At 48.5% G+C, this 15,445-nt stretch overlaps 1 protein-coding gene across 1 annotated transcript; it reads right to left on the reverse strand.

Annotated features, from left to right (window-relative positions):
• Positions 1 to 105: 105 nt before the first annotated feature.
• Positions 106 to 12,346, reverse strand: DENND11 (DENN domain containing 11; the record flags this gene model as incomplete). Its single annotated transcript, XM_080632475.1, has 9 exons — positions 106 to 1,266; positions 2,386 to 2,454; positions 2,911 to 3,061; positions 3,248 to 3,379; positions 3,967 to 4,105; positions 4,366 to 4,519; positions 5,149 to 5,307; positions 6,259 to 6,358; positions 12,106 to 12,346. The coding sequence occupies 9 exons, from the start codon at positions 12,344 to 12,346 to the stop codon at positions 1,071 to 1,073; spliced, it is 1,341 nt and encodes a 446-aa protein (XP_080488601.1). The 3' UTR covers positions 106 to 1,070.
• Between the last annotated feature and the right edge of the window lie 3,099 nt (positions 12,347 to 15,445).

Consider the following 15,445-nt stretch of genomic DNA (forward strand, 5'->3'; position numbering starts at 1 on the left):
CAAGGACAGCTGCAGGCAGTGCTGAAGGCTGCTTGGCAAAAAGTGGATCAGCAGACAGTTTTAAAGCAAAGGAGTGACAAGTACCATGTGCTGCAAAGGAAGGGCTAGTGACATTAGTTAAAGCATACTTATTCAACCCAATCCGGCCCAGCACCATCCAAACTGAGGCTGGAGAACATACTGACTGCAAGGTGGCTCAGTGATATTGGTCCCTGTTAAATGGGAGACCATCTTGCTGGTTTGAAGATTTTAAACCAAAGCAGCAGGTGTGATGCAACTGAAGACCAGAAGAAGTGGTAGGAGGGATCATGTAGAGATGGTGCTCTTCTCCAGCTATGAGATAGGGTAGGTGTAGTCTTTGCCAGTTTATACCACTTCAAATGCTGGAAGTGAAACTGTGCCACTCTGGCAAGCAAAGTCATAAGGTCCTGTAGCACCCCCTTATTCCAAACTTGCTTCTGCCACTGATGAGGATGGGTAGCTTTATTCCAACTCAACTGCTAGAAGTTGGTAAGGAATGCTTAAAGGAGTCATAGTTTTTATCATTGGCTTACCTGTCCCCACCAATAAACATGGTAGGACAGATGTTTTATGAGACTGAGTTGTGCTGAAGCTCTCTTTAGTCCCCAGGTGGAAGAGGGGATGATAGGAGGGTTTTCCAGTCAAGGCTTGAGAGCTCAGTTACAGCAGTTCACATTGGTCCTTATCAGACAAAGTGCTTTCCTGAAGCCTTAAGCTCTCAGGTATCCAGGCTAGGCCAAAACCTAGCTATCACTGGCAACAGCAAAGATTGCTGCAAACATGCCCCTGGTCCTATCTAAGCAAAAAAAAACCACAGATGAAAGAGAAAGGAAGACAAAACCAAGTACTAAACAAAACCAAACCTGGAGCAGGTACTCATTGGGAGGTTGAGGGAGAGAAAATAAAATCACATTTTGTTTTAAAATTATAAATACTCTCCCTTTAACATTAATCAGTGACTGTTGCTGCGGTGAGTTCCAGTGATCCTCCTAAGCAATGTCTGGTAGTCTTTAAAAAGTGATCTTTGCTCCCCATCTCTTGCCCACGGTTTAAGTGCAGCAGGGGTTGTCAATGACTAGCATAACATCGATGCCATATACTTCCAGCAGGTCCAAAAGGAAACTTCGATCCCCTTGGGGATCCAGGCCCATGCCTCGTGCGTGGTCAGCTGTCAGTGTCTTGTCCTGGCTGGCCGACACCTCCATCAGCGTCTGAAATATGCGGTTGTTCTGCTCCATGAAAAACCTACAGGATAAAGTCAGCTAAGATGACGGCATTGGACCCCGAAAAAGACTGCATATTTACCAAACAGGCAGCAGAGCCCCAGAACTGCGTTTAACCCCCTTTAATCATAGATCCCACCTTCTTAGGTGACGCTCTAGTATTTGTTCACTCACCCTATGGGTGACCTAGAATAAACAAAGATAAAGCAGTAACTTTTAATTTACAGCAGTGCTTCTGTCAGACTGATGATTTATGGTAGGCATTTGACTCTTGAGAAGCAAGCCACGTTATCAGCTAATGTATACTTTGTGGTAGCCAAGTGGGTACACCAGACCTATAGCTCCCATAATGCAAAGGAGGAAGCGGTATTGTCATCCATTAGTAAGCCACTGGGTAAATAAATTCTCCATTACTGGTGCAGAACGCAGCAGTGAGAGCTACTTCTGACCTAGTGCTTTCCTAGGAATGTGCAAGGCTGTTCAGAAAGAGCTCTGACTACATCTCCGCAGTTCAACCATCAGAGCTCTGTCCTGACAGCCCTTCACACAGTTTCATCCCATTACTTGCCTCCTGCTGCAGACTGTGAACAATAGCAACAGGCAGTGAAGATCTTCAGAAGTGGTAGAGTTGTGGTTTTCATCTAATTCCATACCTCTAACTCTATAGCCAGTTCTGGTTCCTCTGTTTGCCAAGTACAAAGCCAGCCACATCAATGGGCCAATCCTTCACATGCATTCTTATCTCCACAATGTACCTCCCCCAGCACAGTACAGTGCCTGCTTCCCACACTCTCCTTTACTGAACCAAATGTTCTGGCATGAAAGGTCGTATAGTGCTTAGGTTTTAAAAAAATGGGAGGGGATTCCTGCATTTCTAATTGTGGTTTTACAATTCCCTTCTCCCTCCCAGCACCTAAGAGACTCCAGTGGAGACACCTGGCTTGTCAAGTTGAAAGGAACACCATCTGAATAGGAAGGGTCAGTTTGGTTCTTGGATCCCTTGAGGAAGACAGCTGACTATGGAATTATGTTACCATGATGTTTCATAATATACCAAACCAGCACAACATGAAATCAGTGAAAGAGGCTCAGCTCCCTGAACGTAACAGAGACCAACTAAGTATTAGAGGTAGCTACTCACAAGATGAAAAGGTCCTCTTCACAGGAGTTACAATCATCACCCACTTCCTGAGAATACATTAACATCTGCCTGAAAGAAGGGAGACAGATTAATTACACATACCTACAGTGAACCTTGAAGCATTATGAGAAGACAAGTACAACTAAAAACACCACGTCCATTTCTTGGAGACCAATCAGACTGACACTCTTGCCCCAGTACGTGAGGCAACAGGGTAGTCTTTTAAGGCACTGGACTCAAAAGCAGGCTGTTTTCAGTTGTGCTACTGATCAGTGGTGAACAAATGGTGAGTCACAACCTCTACTTCAATTCCTGCCCTCTGCCTGCTCCATCAGCTCACTGGTGCAGCGACTGTATGTGTGCAGAGTGCCCAGGGGCTCTCATACCAGTCAGCTTCAGTGGAACCAGAATCTCAAAGAGATGGGCTGAAGCAGTGCGCAACTCTGAAAATACAAAGGAGCAGTGTCCTCTTTATCCCACATCACACTGCTGTCCTATCAGGACCACCCAGATGTCCATTGTTACCTCTGGTCATTGAGCCGCCGGTACTTCTCCTTGTCAGCATTATTAATTTTCAGGAGTGGTTGCAGATGCTCGTGATGCGTCTTCACATTCTGGTTGTCCACATAGACATCATAGAGATCCCGTTTCTCCTCAAAGATCTTTTCTGTTGTGCCTGACAAAATCAGAGAAGATTTTCAGAGCAGATTGTTGCTTTCCCAGCAGACCAACTGTTCTCTCCTGCTTTCATAGTTAGTCATTCCACACACATCCAATTTCTCATCAGTTTTATTCCACAGTCTGGTGTCTCAAGACACTTTACAGCCTGAAGTTAACTTCACACCTAATCCATCATACTTACAGGCCACATAGGATACTTCTGTCTCCAGCATTTCTATGTCTGCCACATTCACATAGAAGAATGGTTTGGACTCTGGGATAGATCCTCCAAGACCAGGCAGAGAAACATTGGCAAGGCAACAGCAGCAGTAGACTGCAGACAAGAGAAGTACATCCTGAGATGCTTTCAGTATTCCCTCAAGGGCATTCTGAAGCCCGGTTACGCAGTTTTCCCCCACACTTTTTTGAAAACAATGTTTAGAACTTAATGCCTCTGAACACCAGAACTTCTCAAGTGGAGACATCCTGTTTTGGATAAGAAATAATCAGTTCTCCCATAGGAATCATAGAATAGTTTGAGTTGAAAGGGACCTTAAAGCTCATCCAGTTCCAACCCCCTGCCATGGGCAGGGACACTTTCCACTAGACCAGGTTGCTCAATGCCCCATCCAACCTGGCCTTGAATACTTAATCCCATGTTCTAGATTCCACAAATTCATTCAGCACAATATTGTCTTGTGCTGACAGGAACTGTGTTCAACAGTGCCAGGTATGTCCTTACCCAAAAGATCTGAAGAAAATCATTTTGCAGGAAATGGGCAAATGCAGGCTGAATGGTACCTTCACAGGGAATGGTTGCAATGGATACCTGCAGGAAGTCTGTCCCCTCAGTACCCACAGGCATTTCTGCAGTGCTTCAGCCTACTAGATCAGAGCTCTGCAGTGTCCCTGAAAACATACCTCTATAGCAGACAACTCCAACTGGGGGTGGTGAAAATATCAATATGCGCTTGCGCAGCAGGGCAAACTTCCAGAGGACAAGGATCTGCTCACCGAAGAATTTGATGAACTGAGACATACAGCCAGCAGGGTGTGTGATCTGCAGGTGGAGGGAAAGGAAAGAAAACAGCTCAGAGGTGAATCAGGGACACATGCACAGATGCTAAGTCTAAATGTGGGAGCAAGACCAGAAGACAGCAATGACAGAGAACTGCAGCTTTTAACAGTCCAAGTAACAAAATCTTACTTAAAGCAGCCCACGAAGTGCTGGAGTCACTGCTTACATAAAGAAGTATGAGACACCAGCAAGAAGCAGGAGCACATTGACCATTCCTGCAAGCCTCAGAGCACCTGCCTCACCTTCATCTCTGGGTACATGTATCTGTGGATGGATGGCAGCCAGTGGACAGGTTGCTGAGAGTTGGAGGTGCCCTTGCTACCAGGGAGAACTCCTTTCTTGTCATCATAGAATGCCTCTAGATGGGAGTAGTGCCCTGGCATCTCCAACTGGTGTCTGGAAAAGAAAGTAAAAAAGGGGAGGTCTGTAGTGTCTCCAGTCTCTACTTATTCAGTGTCTTGCCACCCCGCTAGCAAAGGAACCCTGGGTGTCTCAGCTGCACAGACTTATCCAGGAGGGCAGCTGAAGAGTCAGGAGTAACACCAGCTTTTAGTGCACCCAGATGGAGGCAGACAGCGAGCTGATGTATGATGTATGCATACTGGTCCTGTTTTAAATATGCTTAGGTAGAAGCAGGTCCACTCAACACAGCTGAAACACACAGCTAGCCATGATCACCACTGCAGATTTAGAAGCCTTTTGTGAGCCCTTAGTAAGATAGTTTTCAGAAGAACAGTGAAACTTCTTGTCCTCTCAACTCTCCCCCTGACACTTATATCCACACAAAGCAAGTAGGGTTTAGAACGCATCTGAATAGCCTGTTAGCAATGAACAGGCTGCTGCTAACCAGTTCCTTGTCTCCTTCCCATTGCGAATGTGTAACTTTCTAGAGAAGTAGTCATTCAAGGAAATCATGGCTCAGCATTGTAGTCAAATTCTCTCTCATGCCTAAAACTTCTCTCTATCGAGGCAACATTACCTCTCCTTGGCAGGGAGTGGCCAGTCCCATTCCCAAGAGAACTTACCTCACCTGGTTCTCCAGGAAGTGCATGTACCTATACAGCAGGGTGTAGGAAGGGGACAGAATCCCCACGGACTTCATGCGGGCACCACGCTCTAACTCACTCTCCACAGGCATGTTGGCAAAGCAGGCCAGGCCAAAACAGAGGCCTTTCCGGAAATAACTGGAAAAAAATGTTTGACAAAAGGATTGATGTTAAAAAAGAGGAAAAAGGAAGAAAGCAAGGTAACTGACCCTAAAATATTGATTTGAGAACAAAGTTCCTTCCTAAGGAACCCCCTTAAATCCCACCGTGCTATCTGAAGGGCTGAGGACAGACCCTGGGTGTCCTAGTCTTCTCAAGAACAAGACAGGACATTCAACGCAGTTCCCGTCTTTCAAGGAAGAAAAGCCTGCAGTGCATCAAGTCTGGAGTGTAGTCTAGCTACCTAGTCATAATTTGGGTGCCAGCACATCGAAGCATGCTCTATCTGAGTGCAAATGTTCAGTTCACATGCCTTTGAGAAAGTAACTGTTATTCCTGACCAAAAGGAACTGTGACACTGCAATTCATTGCAAAACATTGCTGCATTGCAACACTGGGTCAGTAAAAGGATGGGAATGAAGAAAATTCCAAGCTTATCTCTTTCCATTGAAGGAGGGAGCTATCAAAGAAGAAAGTGAGCAAGGACATAGCACAACATTTAAAGGACCCAAAGCACTGGAGAATTAAGAATCTTTGTCTAAGTCCCGTTCCTGTAAAAACCTTCCCATTTCAGTTCTACAATTCTTTTCCCTTCTCCCTAGGCCCCTGCTGACAGTCCCAACAGTGGCAGTGCAGTATGATCTGCCTGATATGCATTAAACTTTGCACACCGCTGCGAAGCTGCCCTGGCCCACTGACTAGCTGGCCTCCAGAGCCAAAGCTGTCATACAGCAGATCCCCACAGCTTGCTGGTACTTCATATGATGTTGACAGTATCTGAAGAGTATCTTCAGCTCAGCTAGGTATGGTTTAGCAGCACATTTATGCAGGACTTTATTGGTGGTAATTTTCTTGCATGTTCTGAATTAAGGTATGGTGGTGTAGATACAGAGGTAAGAGAAAGAAGTAATTTAGATCAGACATACTCACATGAAATCCGACTGGATTTTGTGGGACCCGCTTGCCATGGATTTGAATTCCACGCCTTCCAAATCAATATCTTGGGGTAAACACCACTCCACCATGTTGCCTGCAGTGAAGCACATTTATTTAGGTAAACTTTAACTCATTTCCAAAAGGGCAAACACCAGCAAGTCGCTGCTTTTACATCACCATTAACAGTGCACTAACACAACTCCTAAACTCCCAAATTGTCACAGGCAGTAGCTAACATACTATACTCCACACAGATCTTGCAAATGTTACTTATTGCAGCAGAACACCCAGATATTGCAGGACTTTTAGAGCCATTTTTGAAGCTAGTGCTATTTTGTGGGTTTATGCTTTATAAGCTTAATCACAGAGCAGCTACAATTTTACCTGACAGTGGATGAGGTGTTAGTGCTGTTCCATGCAGGCTGTCTGCATGAGTATCTGTTATAGAAAGCATCTGGAGCATAGGCTGCTGCTCTTTCTCAGGATGAGTTTGTGTGATAGCTCATACCACCATCAGTATTGTCCTTTGGCTGTGCTTGGCAGGGCTGGTCAAATAAGAACCCCTAAACTAGCATCCCAAACACCACTACTCCCCTGGAACCTCTCACATTTTATTAAGGATAGGAGGAGTCAGCTGAACTTTATATGGAGGCTGAGGTGATCAGAGTACTGCAACACGTCTGTGCACGCTAGAATGACCAAACAAAAACCACATAAATTACAGGCTAGATCAAGATTGGGAAACATCTGTCACCTGCCAACACGGCCAGAAATCATGCTGTTGTTCAGGGGAAAAGCCACTCAAGGAGCCTGATCCTGGAACAGATGATATCAGAGAAGTCACAAGGGGTCCCTAAAGTCCTGTTCTGCCACTGCCAAGTTTACCATGGACAAAAAAGGGGGACTTCTCACAATTTCCCATGCCAGCACTTTGGAGCCTAACCTGCTCCTCTGGACACTCCCACTGCATGGAGGTGTGCTCCAGGTTTACACACTGAGTTTCTGTCCTCTGCCAGCCCGCCCATAGCAACAGCATTTGAAGTAATGTGGCTTAGTTTTAAAAACAAAGCAAACAAGCATTCTTCAGTATAATGAAATAGCAGATGCAGCATGAAGATGCTTCCTACAGGTACTGTCCTTCCCCTGCCCTTTGGGATAAGCATCCCATGGACTGGACATTTGGAAGAGCCTTACACCCAGCTGAGACTTTTAAAGATATTTAAATATGAGGCTTCATCTCTGAAGCCTGTCTTGTGTGTCATTACTCATACTTCACAAGTATATGCATGCACTCTCACACAGGAATCGGGCTTAGCTACTGACATTTAAATGGGCTATTTTTCTTCTCCCATAGATACTGTGTTCAGCAGACTTCCCCCAACCCTGCCTGGCAAGGACTTCAAAACAAATCCCCAAACAACAGCATTAAGCATGGCAACATGAGAAGTTTTGCATCCAAGTAACCACTTCCAGTGCACAAGCAGATCTCTCCCGCGGAGCTGGTCTGGCTGGGGAGTGGTGGCAGCCTCGTGACCCCTCTGTGCAATCCCATGTGAAACCACAGAGCTCTGCTGTGAAGCGGCTTCGCCTCTGAGGCGTGTGAAAGGCTGGCAGAGAAAGCCAGTGACATCATGTCAGCCTGCGCGGTCCCCTGTAGGGTTTGCATATTATATATAGATGGTGGCCTTTGTTGTTTGAGGTTTCGTGTGTGTGTTTGTGTTTGGTTTTCTTTTTAAAGGCACAAGACCCTTCCTTGAAAGGGTGAAGAAGGCAACTCCTAGCTGCTGCTTAACCACAAAGTTGTGGTTAAGGCTAGATCCGCTTTTAAATCTCGCATCGCAGAGAAGCACTTACTGGTTATTACCTACAGATTAATAGATCGATACGCAAGAGCACCAACAAGCACAGGAAACCGACTTTGTTTAGCTTAGTCACAAACACTACCTACTGCCAGGTTTAATACCCACCAGTGAGGTGTTGAAGTGGACATGGCTCAAACACTGCCTGTTCTGTAGCAGTGTGTAAGGAAAAGACGCCTTGAAACAGCTCCTTGCCCTCCGTGTAACCACAAAACCAACTCACACATCATCCAGCCTTTTTTTTTCCCTGGGATCTGTGACAAGCAGCCCACACCTGCACTCCCGGCACTCCTCATGCTACCTTGCCCCATGGACGTATGGGTGACGTGGCACTCAAAGAACAAACACGGGGATAAAAAAGGGAACTAAGAAAGTCAGTCTGGTGAAACAGCAGAGCAAACAAAAGAGAAACTTCACCCAGACACTGCAGCAGCTCCCAGCCTGCCCGAGAAACAGGAGGAGGGAGCAATTGTGGAAAAACAGGAAGCACTGCCCTTCACTGAGCATAAACAGGTCTTGTGCGCATGGGAAACCTTCCCAGTGAAAGTCACCCAGCGTTAGGGAGCGGGTGAGTGGTTTTGCCGAGAGTCAAAATTTGGAAATCTCGTGGGAGCTATCTCCCAGCTCCAGGCCAAGTCAGAATCAGCACTCTGTGTTTCTGGTGTGCAAAGTTAAGGATGTTCTTCCTCTTTCTCTTGTATTTTCTCTCCTCTGGATTCTCACATCCTTACAGAAATGATGGCAGCACTAGCATTTGGTAGCCATCACCTGGCTCTCCTCACCATTAGATCTTTCAGGTCCCCAGCTGTGCTATACTACCATGTTGTGCCAGGATGCAGGAGGCACAAAGTGTGACTTATCTGTCACTCTGGCTCTGTTTCCTGCATGGAAGAAATGCGGGACAGAAAACCACAATATTTGCTTGTTCACTGGTGCAATACACACTACTTCCCTCTCTTCCCTCCACGTCTCTCTCCATTACTCCCACCACCTTCTAAGCCAAGAGACAGTGTGGGACCTCCACAAGGTTGACTTTCATCATCTTCATCACAGAAAAAGGCTAAGAAGGTTCAGCCTCTTTTCAGCTATCCTAATCTGACAGAGTTGAAGTGGCCTTGGACTTCATCTTCTTTAATCTCCCTTTCAGAGAAAAAATTACTGTTCTACTGTTTTCTTCACTTGCTTTACCCAAGATAAGTTTTGTAAAGCACACATACTTGAACCTAATGCCAAATACATAACGCCTACCAGATGTATCCCCATTGCTGCCCAAGATAGTATTGGGTCTTCTGTTACTACCTGCACAAGGGATCACCCACACAAGGAAATCCCGCAGCCTCATTAAAGCCCCTTGTGACCATGCTCTTTAAGGGGCAGTGTTTGTGCAGACCTGGTGCTCACACTTTTTGAAGTGTCAGAGCATTCCCAACTCCTCACTCCCCAACGGAGGGGGCTGCCAAAGGGCAGGGAGCAATGAGAAGATGGCACAGTTGGCTCCTGGCTGCCACCATTCTGAACTTAATGTACAGTTCACTTGCTGCGTCAGTGCAAGAGCTGTCTTTGTAATAACAGAGAAAAGAGCTGCTTCTCAAGTGTCACAAGGTTCGCCTTGCTGGAGGTAAGGACAGTACTGCTGATTTAGAAGCTGCCTCTGGCTCTTATGTTCAGCCACGCACACAAGCATCAGTAAGAGTCCCTGGGCACTGAAATTGTAACAGTGGCCTGGCAACCCCATTACTTACCTTCACTAACTCACATGCAACTGCTAGATACATGAGTCTGTCTGCCTCAAGCCCTTCTAAATTTCGGAGGAAAGCTGTTAGGTTCTTTATTAGCATAGTTAACACTTCATCCTTCTACGGTAAAACATCAGTTGCTTGCCTGTATCTGCACAGACACTACCTTGCACAACTACCCCTCAGCCACCGCCAGAAATTCGGCCTTTCACATTCTTGAACAAACTAGAAAAAGGAGATTTGCTGTGTTTTTCCTGGACAGGAGCAAGCTGGTTCCCAGCTCAGACACTGACTGGATGATCTTCAGGTCACACATACGGACAAGAAAGCTCTTCATGCCATCTGACGTATTTGACCCAGCATTCCCATATCCTTTTTGTGACCCTAACGAGTTCGCACTACTGCAGCTTCAAGATCTTTTCTCCAAGTCCTCATCCTCCATGAGGTGCTTTGCACTCCACCTGTGATGGTGTCATGTGCTCCTCACAGTCCTATCATGCCTCCGTACATTCAGTATCCATGTTGAGTATCAGCAGGAAGCTGAATCTCACTGGACCTGACAGAGTGCTCCAAGGGTGATGACACCCAGCATTAACTGCACATCAGATGTGAGAAGAGCTGTTTTCCAACTTTCCCTGGACTCCATTCAAAGCAACAGCTGGTTCAGACAAGCTCCTGAGAAAGCTCAGCTTTCTGCCAACTAGAAAATCTCACCGTTTCGTAGAAGGCATATGCTCTCAGATCGAAAGACAACCTGTTGCTGCTGTAGTCACCCCAATGCTTCCGTGTTTTGGATACTTAGGAGAAACACCTCCCCTTCCCATCTCCTGCTGGAAAGATGGCATCCAGTCTCATTTTGGATTTTGATGAGTCAAGAGCCTCTGACCTCCAAACTGCAGATACTTCTTTCCGGTGCAGTATGAAAGGGGTAACTTCTTGAAAGCCCTTTGGTGTTTCAGGACACAGTAGCCATGCTGTTTCACAGCATGCATTTCTGACAGCATGTCACACTTGGGCTCTGCCCTCTTCACTGCTTCCTTGGGATTTTCAGTTCAAGACCAGGATTCAGTCTTCACTATCAAGACCCTCTTGTGAGTGTAATGCCAGTCACCTGCCCCCTCCATGACAAACCCTGCCATGCTTCACAGAGCCCTTTCCTGTCTCTAGCACTTCTGCGATAGATTTGCCAATAAAGTGTTGGCCTACAGAGGAAAGAGGAGCTCACTCCCACATCGGGATGCAAATGGACTCCTGCATCTCCCAAGCTACTTCCTAAACTTTCTGTTCATACCAAGCTATGCCCCATTCTTGCCTTTGCACCCCAGGTTGGTGCCAGACAACAGAAAGACCCAATGATCTGTCTTGGGACATTGGCCCCCTAAAGCACAGTACCTGTGTTAACAGATGTGCAGCAGGCGCTAACCTTCTGTGTCATAATGCCCTGTTTCCTGGATACCAATACAGCGGCAAGATTAAGAAAAACAAGTTAAGATGTTTTCTGAAATGAAAAGATGGGTTTTATAAATGAATAAAGGTGGAAAACACATTCCCTCATTCCTCTGCCCTCCTGGGCTGTAGCATTGCACTTCAAAGCACTGAGGGTACCAGAAATCCCACCAGAGGCCAGCCTCTAAACACACAGGCCACCAAGAAATATCTCGCCGAGCTGCTGCTGCTGGAGATCACGCTCTGTACCCCTGCCAGACTGATGCCTGCCATAGCCGCCATCCATCGCTGACAGCCGCAGGCAGGTCTATGCCAGGCCATGCCACCGCAGGATGCTCTGGGGATGCTGCTAACAGGTTGGTGCCCACCAGGCAGCGCTGGGCAGAGGCTCGGCCCTAGGGCTGGAGGCTGTGCGAGCTGCAGGGGGTGCCCCGCCACCATCCCCAGAATCCCCATCCCGTGTCCCGCTGCGGAGCTACCCCCGTCCCTGCCGGTCACCGCTCTCCTCGGAGCGGCACCTTCCTCGCCTCCGAAGTTCCCGGTGGGATGGAGACAAAACGCAAACCTCCACCGTCTCCGCTCCCTCGGCACTGCTCGGGAGGCCGGCCGCGAAGCAGCGCTCTCCCGTTGGGGCCGGGGACAGCCCGGCTCCCGCAGGCCGCTCTCCACGGGAGTCCCGCAGCCGGTTCCCGGCCCACATCCATCTTACACCAGGGGCACCGGGAACCCCAGGCCCAGCCACAGCAGGCCCCGGCCTGCCCCCCCCACGCCCGGACCCCCCCGCCACCGGCGCCCCTCACCCGTGCGGGGGTCGAAGGTGACCACGAACACCGCCACGATCTGGTCCTCCTCCGCCTCCGTCCGCGGCGGCCCCACCGCCTCCTCTGGCCCCTCGCCTCCCCACGGAGCCGCGCTCCAGCCGCCGCCGAGCCGCCGCCCGGCACTGCTGCTGCCGCCCGCCTCGGCCGCGGACGGCGGCGAGGACACGGCGGGGCCCTCGGCCCAGAACAGCAGCGGCGCCTCGTCTGCCCGCTCCCCCATGGCCACGGCGCCGAGCCGAGCCGAGCTCAGCCGAGCCCCGCCGAGCCGAGCCGCGCCGCACCGGCCGCCGGCGGGGGCGGCTCCGGTCGGTGGAGGGGGCGTGGCTTGCCGCCGGGGGCGGGGCTCCTCGCTAATGGAGCGCCGGGCAGTGGGCAGCGTCAGGGGTTGGGGAGCTGCCGGGGTCCCTGCGATAGGGCACCCCCTGCTCCTGCTGCACCGCCTCCCGGCCCTGCCTGCCATCTACACTGGTGTGTACTGACCCCAGGATAGACCCGCTGCCTTCCTGAGCAGGACCGGTCAGGGACAGCCCTGTCAAGCTCATCTTACCGAGGAGCCGCGGGAGCTAAGCAGAAGGGCTGGCACCACTGACACTCCCAAACTGCTGCAGTGGAAGCTGCAAGGCACAAGCCTGGAAGGGTCAGTGGCACGTCCAGAGTACACTGGGGGGGTTGGGGGGCTGCGTGTAAATAAGTATGCGATGTAGAAGGATGTGGAACAGTTGTCAGAGAAACAGGCAGAATCAGCTTGATGTTGGAAGACCAAGACACAAGTGTGACCAAGGCATCCACAGGCAGCCAACTTCTGTGTAATTACCATCCTCATTATGTGACCGCCAATGTCATTAAGTGTCATTAGGTTTAAGTCGGTTCCCTAGGACTTTCTGATTAATTGAATCACCCAATTAAGCAGGCCACAATTAAAGGGAAGATATTGTCATAAAAGCTTTAATTGTCTCTCTTTGTTTCCTGTTGAGCAGCTCTGTGTGTTTGATAGGCCATTAAGAAACTCATCATCCAGTTTCCTCAGCAGTGGGGTTTGGTTTCTTCCATTTTTTTTGGTAACATTAGTGTCCATTTGCTGTGAGCTCCATTTCTGACAGCTCCGACCCTGACTGGGCATTCTGTTTCACAAAGCCCATGCACAAACTTACTTTGCAGAGCTATACACCGCAGTAGGTGGTGTTTAGCAGATGGAGTCTCTCATGGAAGGTGACTGGTATAGAAAAAACCCGAACTCTGCACGTTATTTGTTACTGTATAAAGAAAAGCTAGATTCTGCAAATACTTGGCCACATGCTTCACTTTACCCATACAGACAGTGCCAAGCTTCATTCTTATGAATATTTTCTTTGCACATCAGTGATGCTAAAGCGACAGCTCGTTTCTCTCCTCTCCATCCCCACAGTGGAGCTGGCACGAACGTCAGTCTGCCCCCCAGAGATCCAGGCAGGGGAAACAAATCTGGAATAAGAATTCCTCCACCACACACACGGGCTATCTGTGGTGTGCCCAGGGAGGAGGAGGGAATGCGGTGAGGAGAGCAGCCTGTGATGGGGAGCAGAGGCTGCCAGCGTTGGCTCTGCGATACATGAACTGTCATCACCCTCCCAGCTCTCGGCTTCTGGTGACAAGAGACCTGGTGGCACCAAAACCATTTACACTGCTTTGGCCAGCACTCTGAGCCTGCTGAGGGCATGCTGGACACATACAAAAAACAAAGGCCACATTTCCTACTTGATTATTTCACCAAATACGGAAAGACGTAGGCCAGGAGAGGATGTGACCCTTTCAGGGGACAAAACTCTCACTCAAAAGAAAATGAACATGTGTTCCCTTCAACTGAGGGCAAAGAAAATTGCCCCCAGATCTTTAGGTAGTCCTCCAGAAAAGAAACAGAAATGGAGCCTTGAGTGACCTGGTCTAGTGGGAGGTGTCCCTGCTCATGGCAGGGGGCTGGAACTGGATGATCTTAAGATCCTTTCCAACCCAAATCATGGTTCTATGGTTCTATGATTAAATGTGGTGACTTTTAGTTAGAAGATGCAAGATGAACAAGTGGGGCCTTCTTAATGCAGCAAGTCCAACTTTTCTCCTTCACACATCGCATTCCTCCTTAGAAAACAGGCACTGCCTATAAACCCTGAGGGGAAAAAATTAATCAAAAAACGTTTCAGATGGGATTAAAGCTGTGGTCAGAAGGGGTTTCGTTGCCCGGTTATTAATCAAAATGCAGATGCAGGGACTGAAAGCATTATTTCTTCAGATTTAAAATGAAATATTCCTATCCAAGGCTCCAAGTATTGAACATCTCATTAATACAGTCAGATCACAGCACAACTAAAGTGGTCCTCTGCCATGATCTCAGCTGCCCAGACGCTGCAGAGACAGCTTTTCACAGCAAAAACAGCCAGCACCAGCACTGCCAGGCTTTTGGACCTGGGGAAGGGAGTCTGCATAGCAGCAACAGGCTCTGTGCCTGAAAGAAACACTACAACCTCTAGGACAGATGCAAGCGGTAAAAAACACAACTGAGCTCTTGGCATGTCCCCCTGACATCGCTTGGGTGTCCTGTACCAAATGAATTGCCCATCACAGTCTGAACAGGCAACTTCACAGACCTGTGTGGCCAGATGTTTCATTCAAAGACCAGGTTAGGAGGGCTGCCACCTCAGATCAACATGTCCCTTTATTTTCTCATGGGAATGTCCCCTGATCACAGGTTACTTAGGCCAAATTAGCCTCTCCATGCAGGCTGCAATGCTTGTCTAAACCAACATGCATCTAAATGCAAGAAGTGAAATTCAGACTTAAAAGAAGGAAGCACAGGACCCTGTTATCATTAGGCTAATCATTCATACAGGTAAAGCCCACAAAGACTACATTTCTGATGGGATTATCATGGAGCAGACTGGCTGTCAGCAAACATCACCTCCCTGCAGGCCCTGGGAAGCTGGAGGAGGGAAGAGCGTGCAGAAGCAGGATGAGTCAGAGGGAGCCCTGGCTCCCTGCAGAGCTGGTTGCAAGCACATCAAACCCACATTCACAGCAGAACCCCTCGATCACCAGGCAACTGTGCTCAGGTGCTGTCAGTTTCCCATTAGCAATGGTCCAGCTGTGTGGGGTGGTTATAAATGTGCCTGGCCAGGAGAAGGGTTGTCTGTAGGGTATCTGGTAATTACCCTGGGGAACCCTCTGCTTTTACAGCTGTATGTAGCATGGGTGCCTTTATTTTCAGGTTGAGAAATTTGGAGTAGAAAAGGATGAGGGCTGGTGTGTGTTGTCCACATTTAGCATGTGGAAGCTCTGTTCTTGTGTGTAA

This window comes from Psittacula echo (assembly GCF_963264785.1).
Source record: "Psittacula echo genome assembly, chromosome: 1".
Lineage (NCBI taxonomy): Eukaryota > Metazoa > Chordata > Aves > Psittaciformes > Psittacidae > Psittacula > Psittacula echo.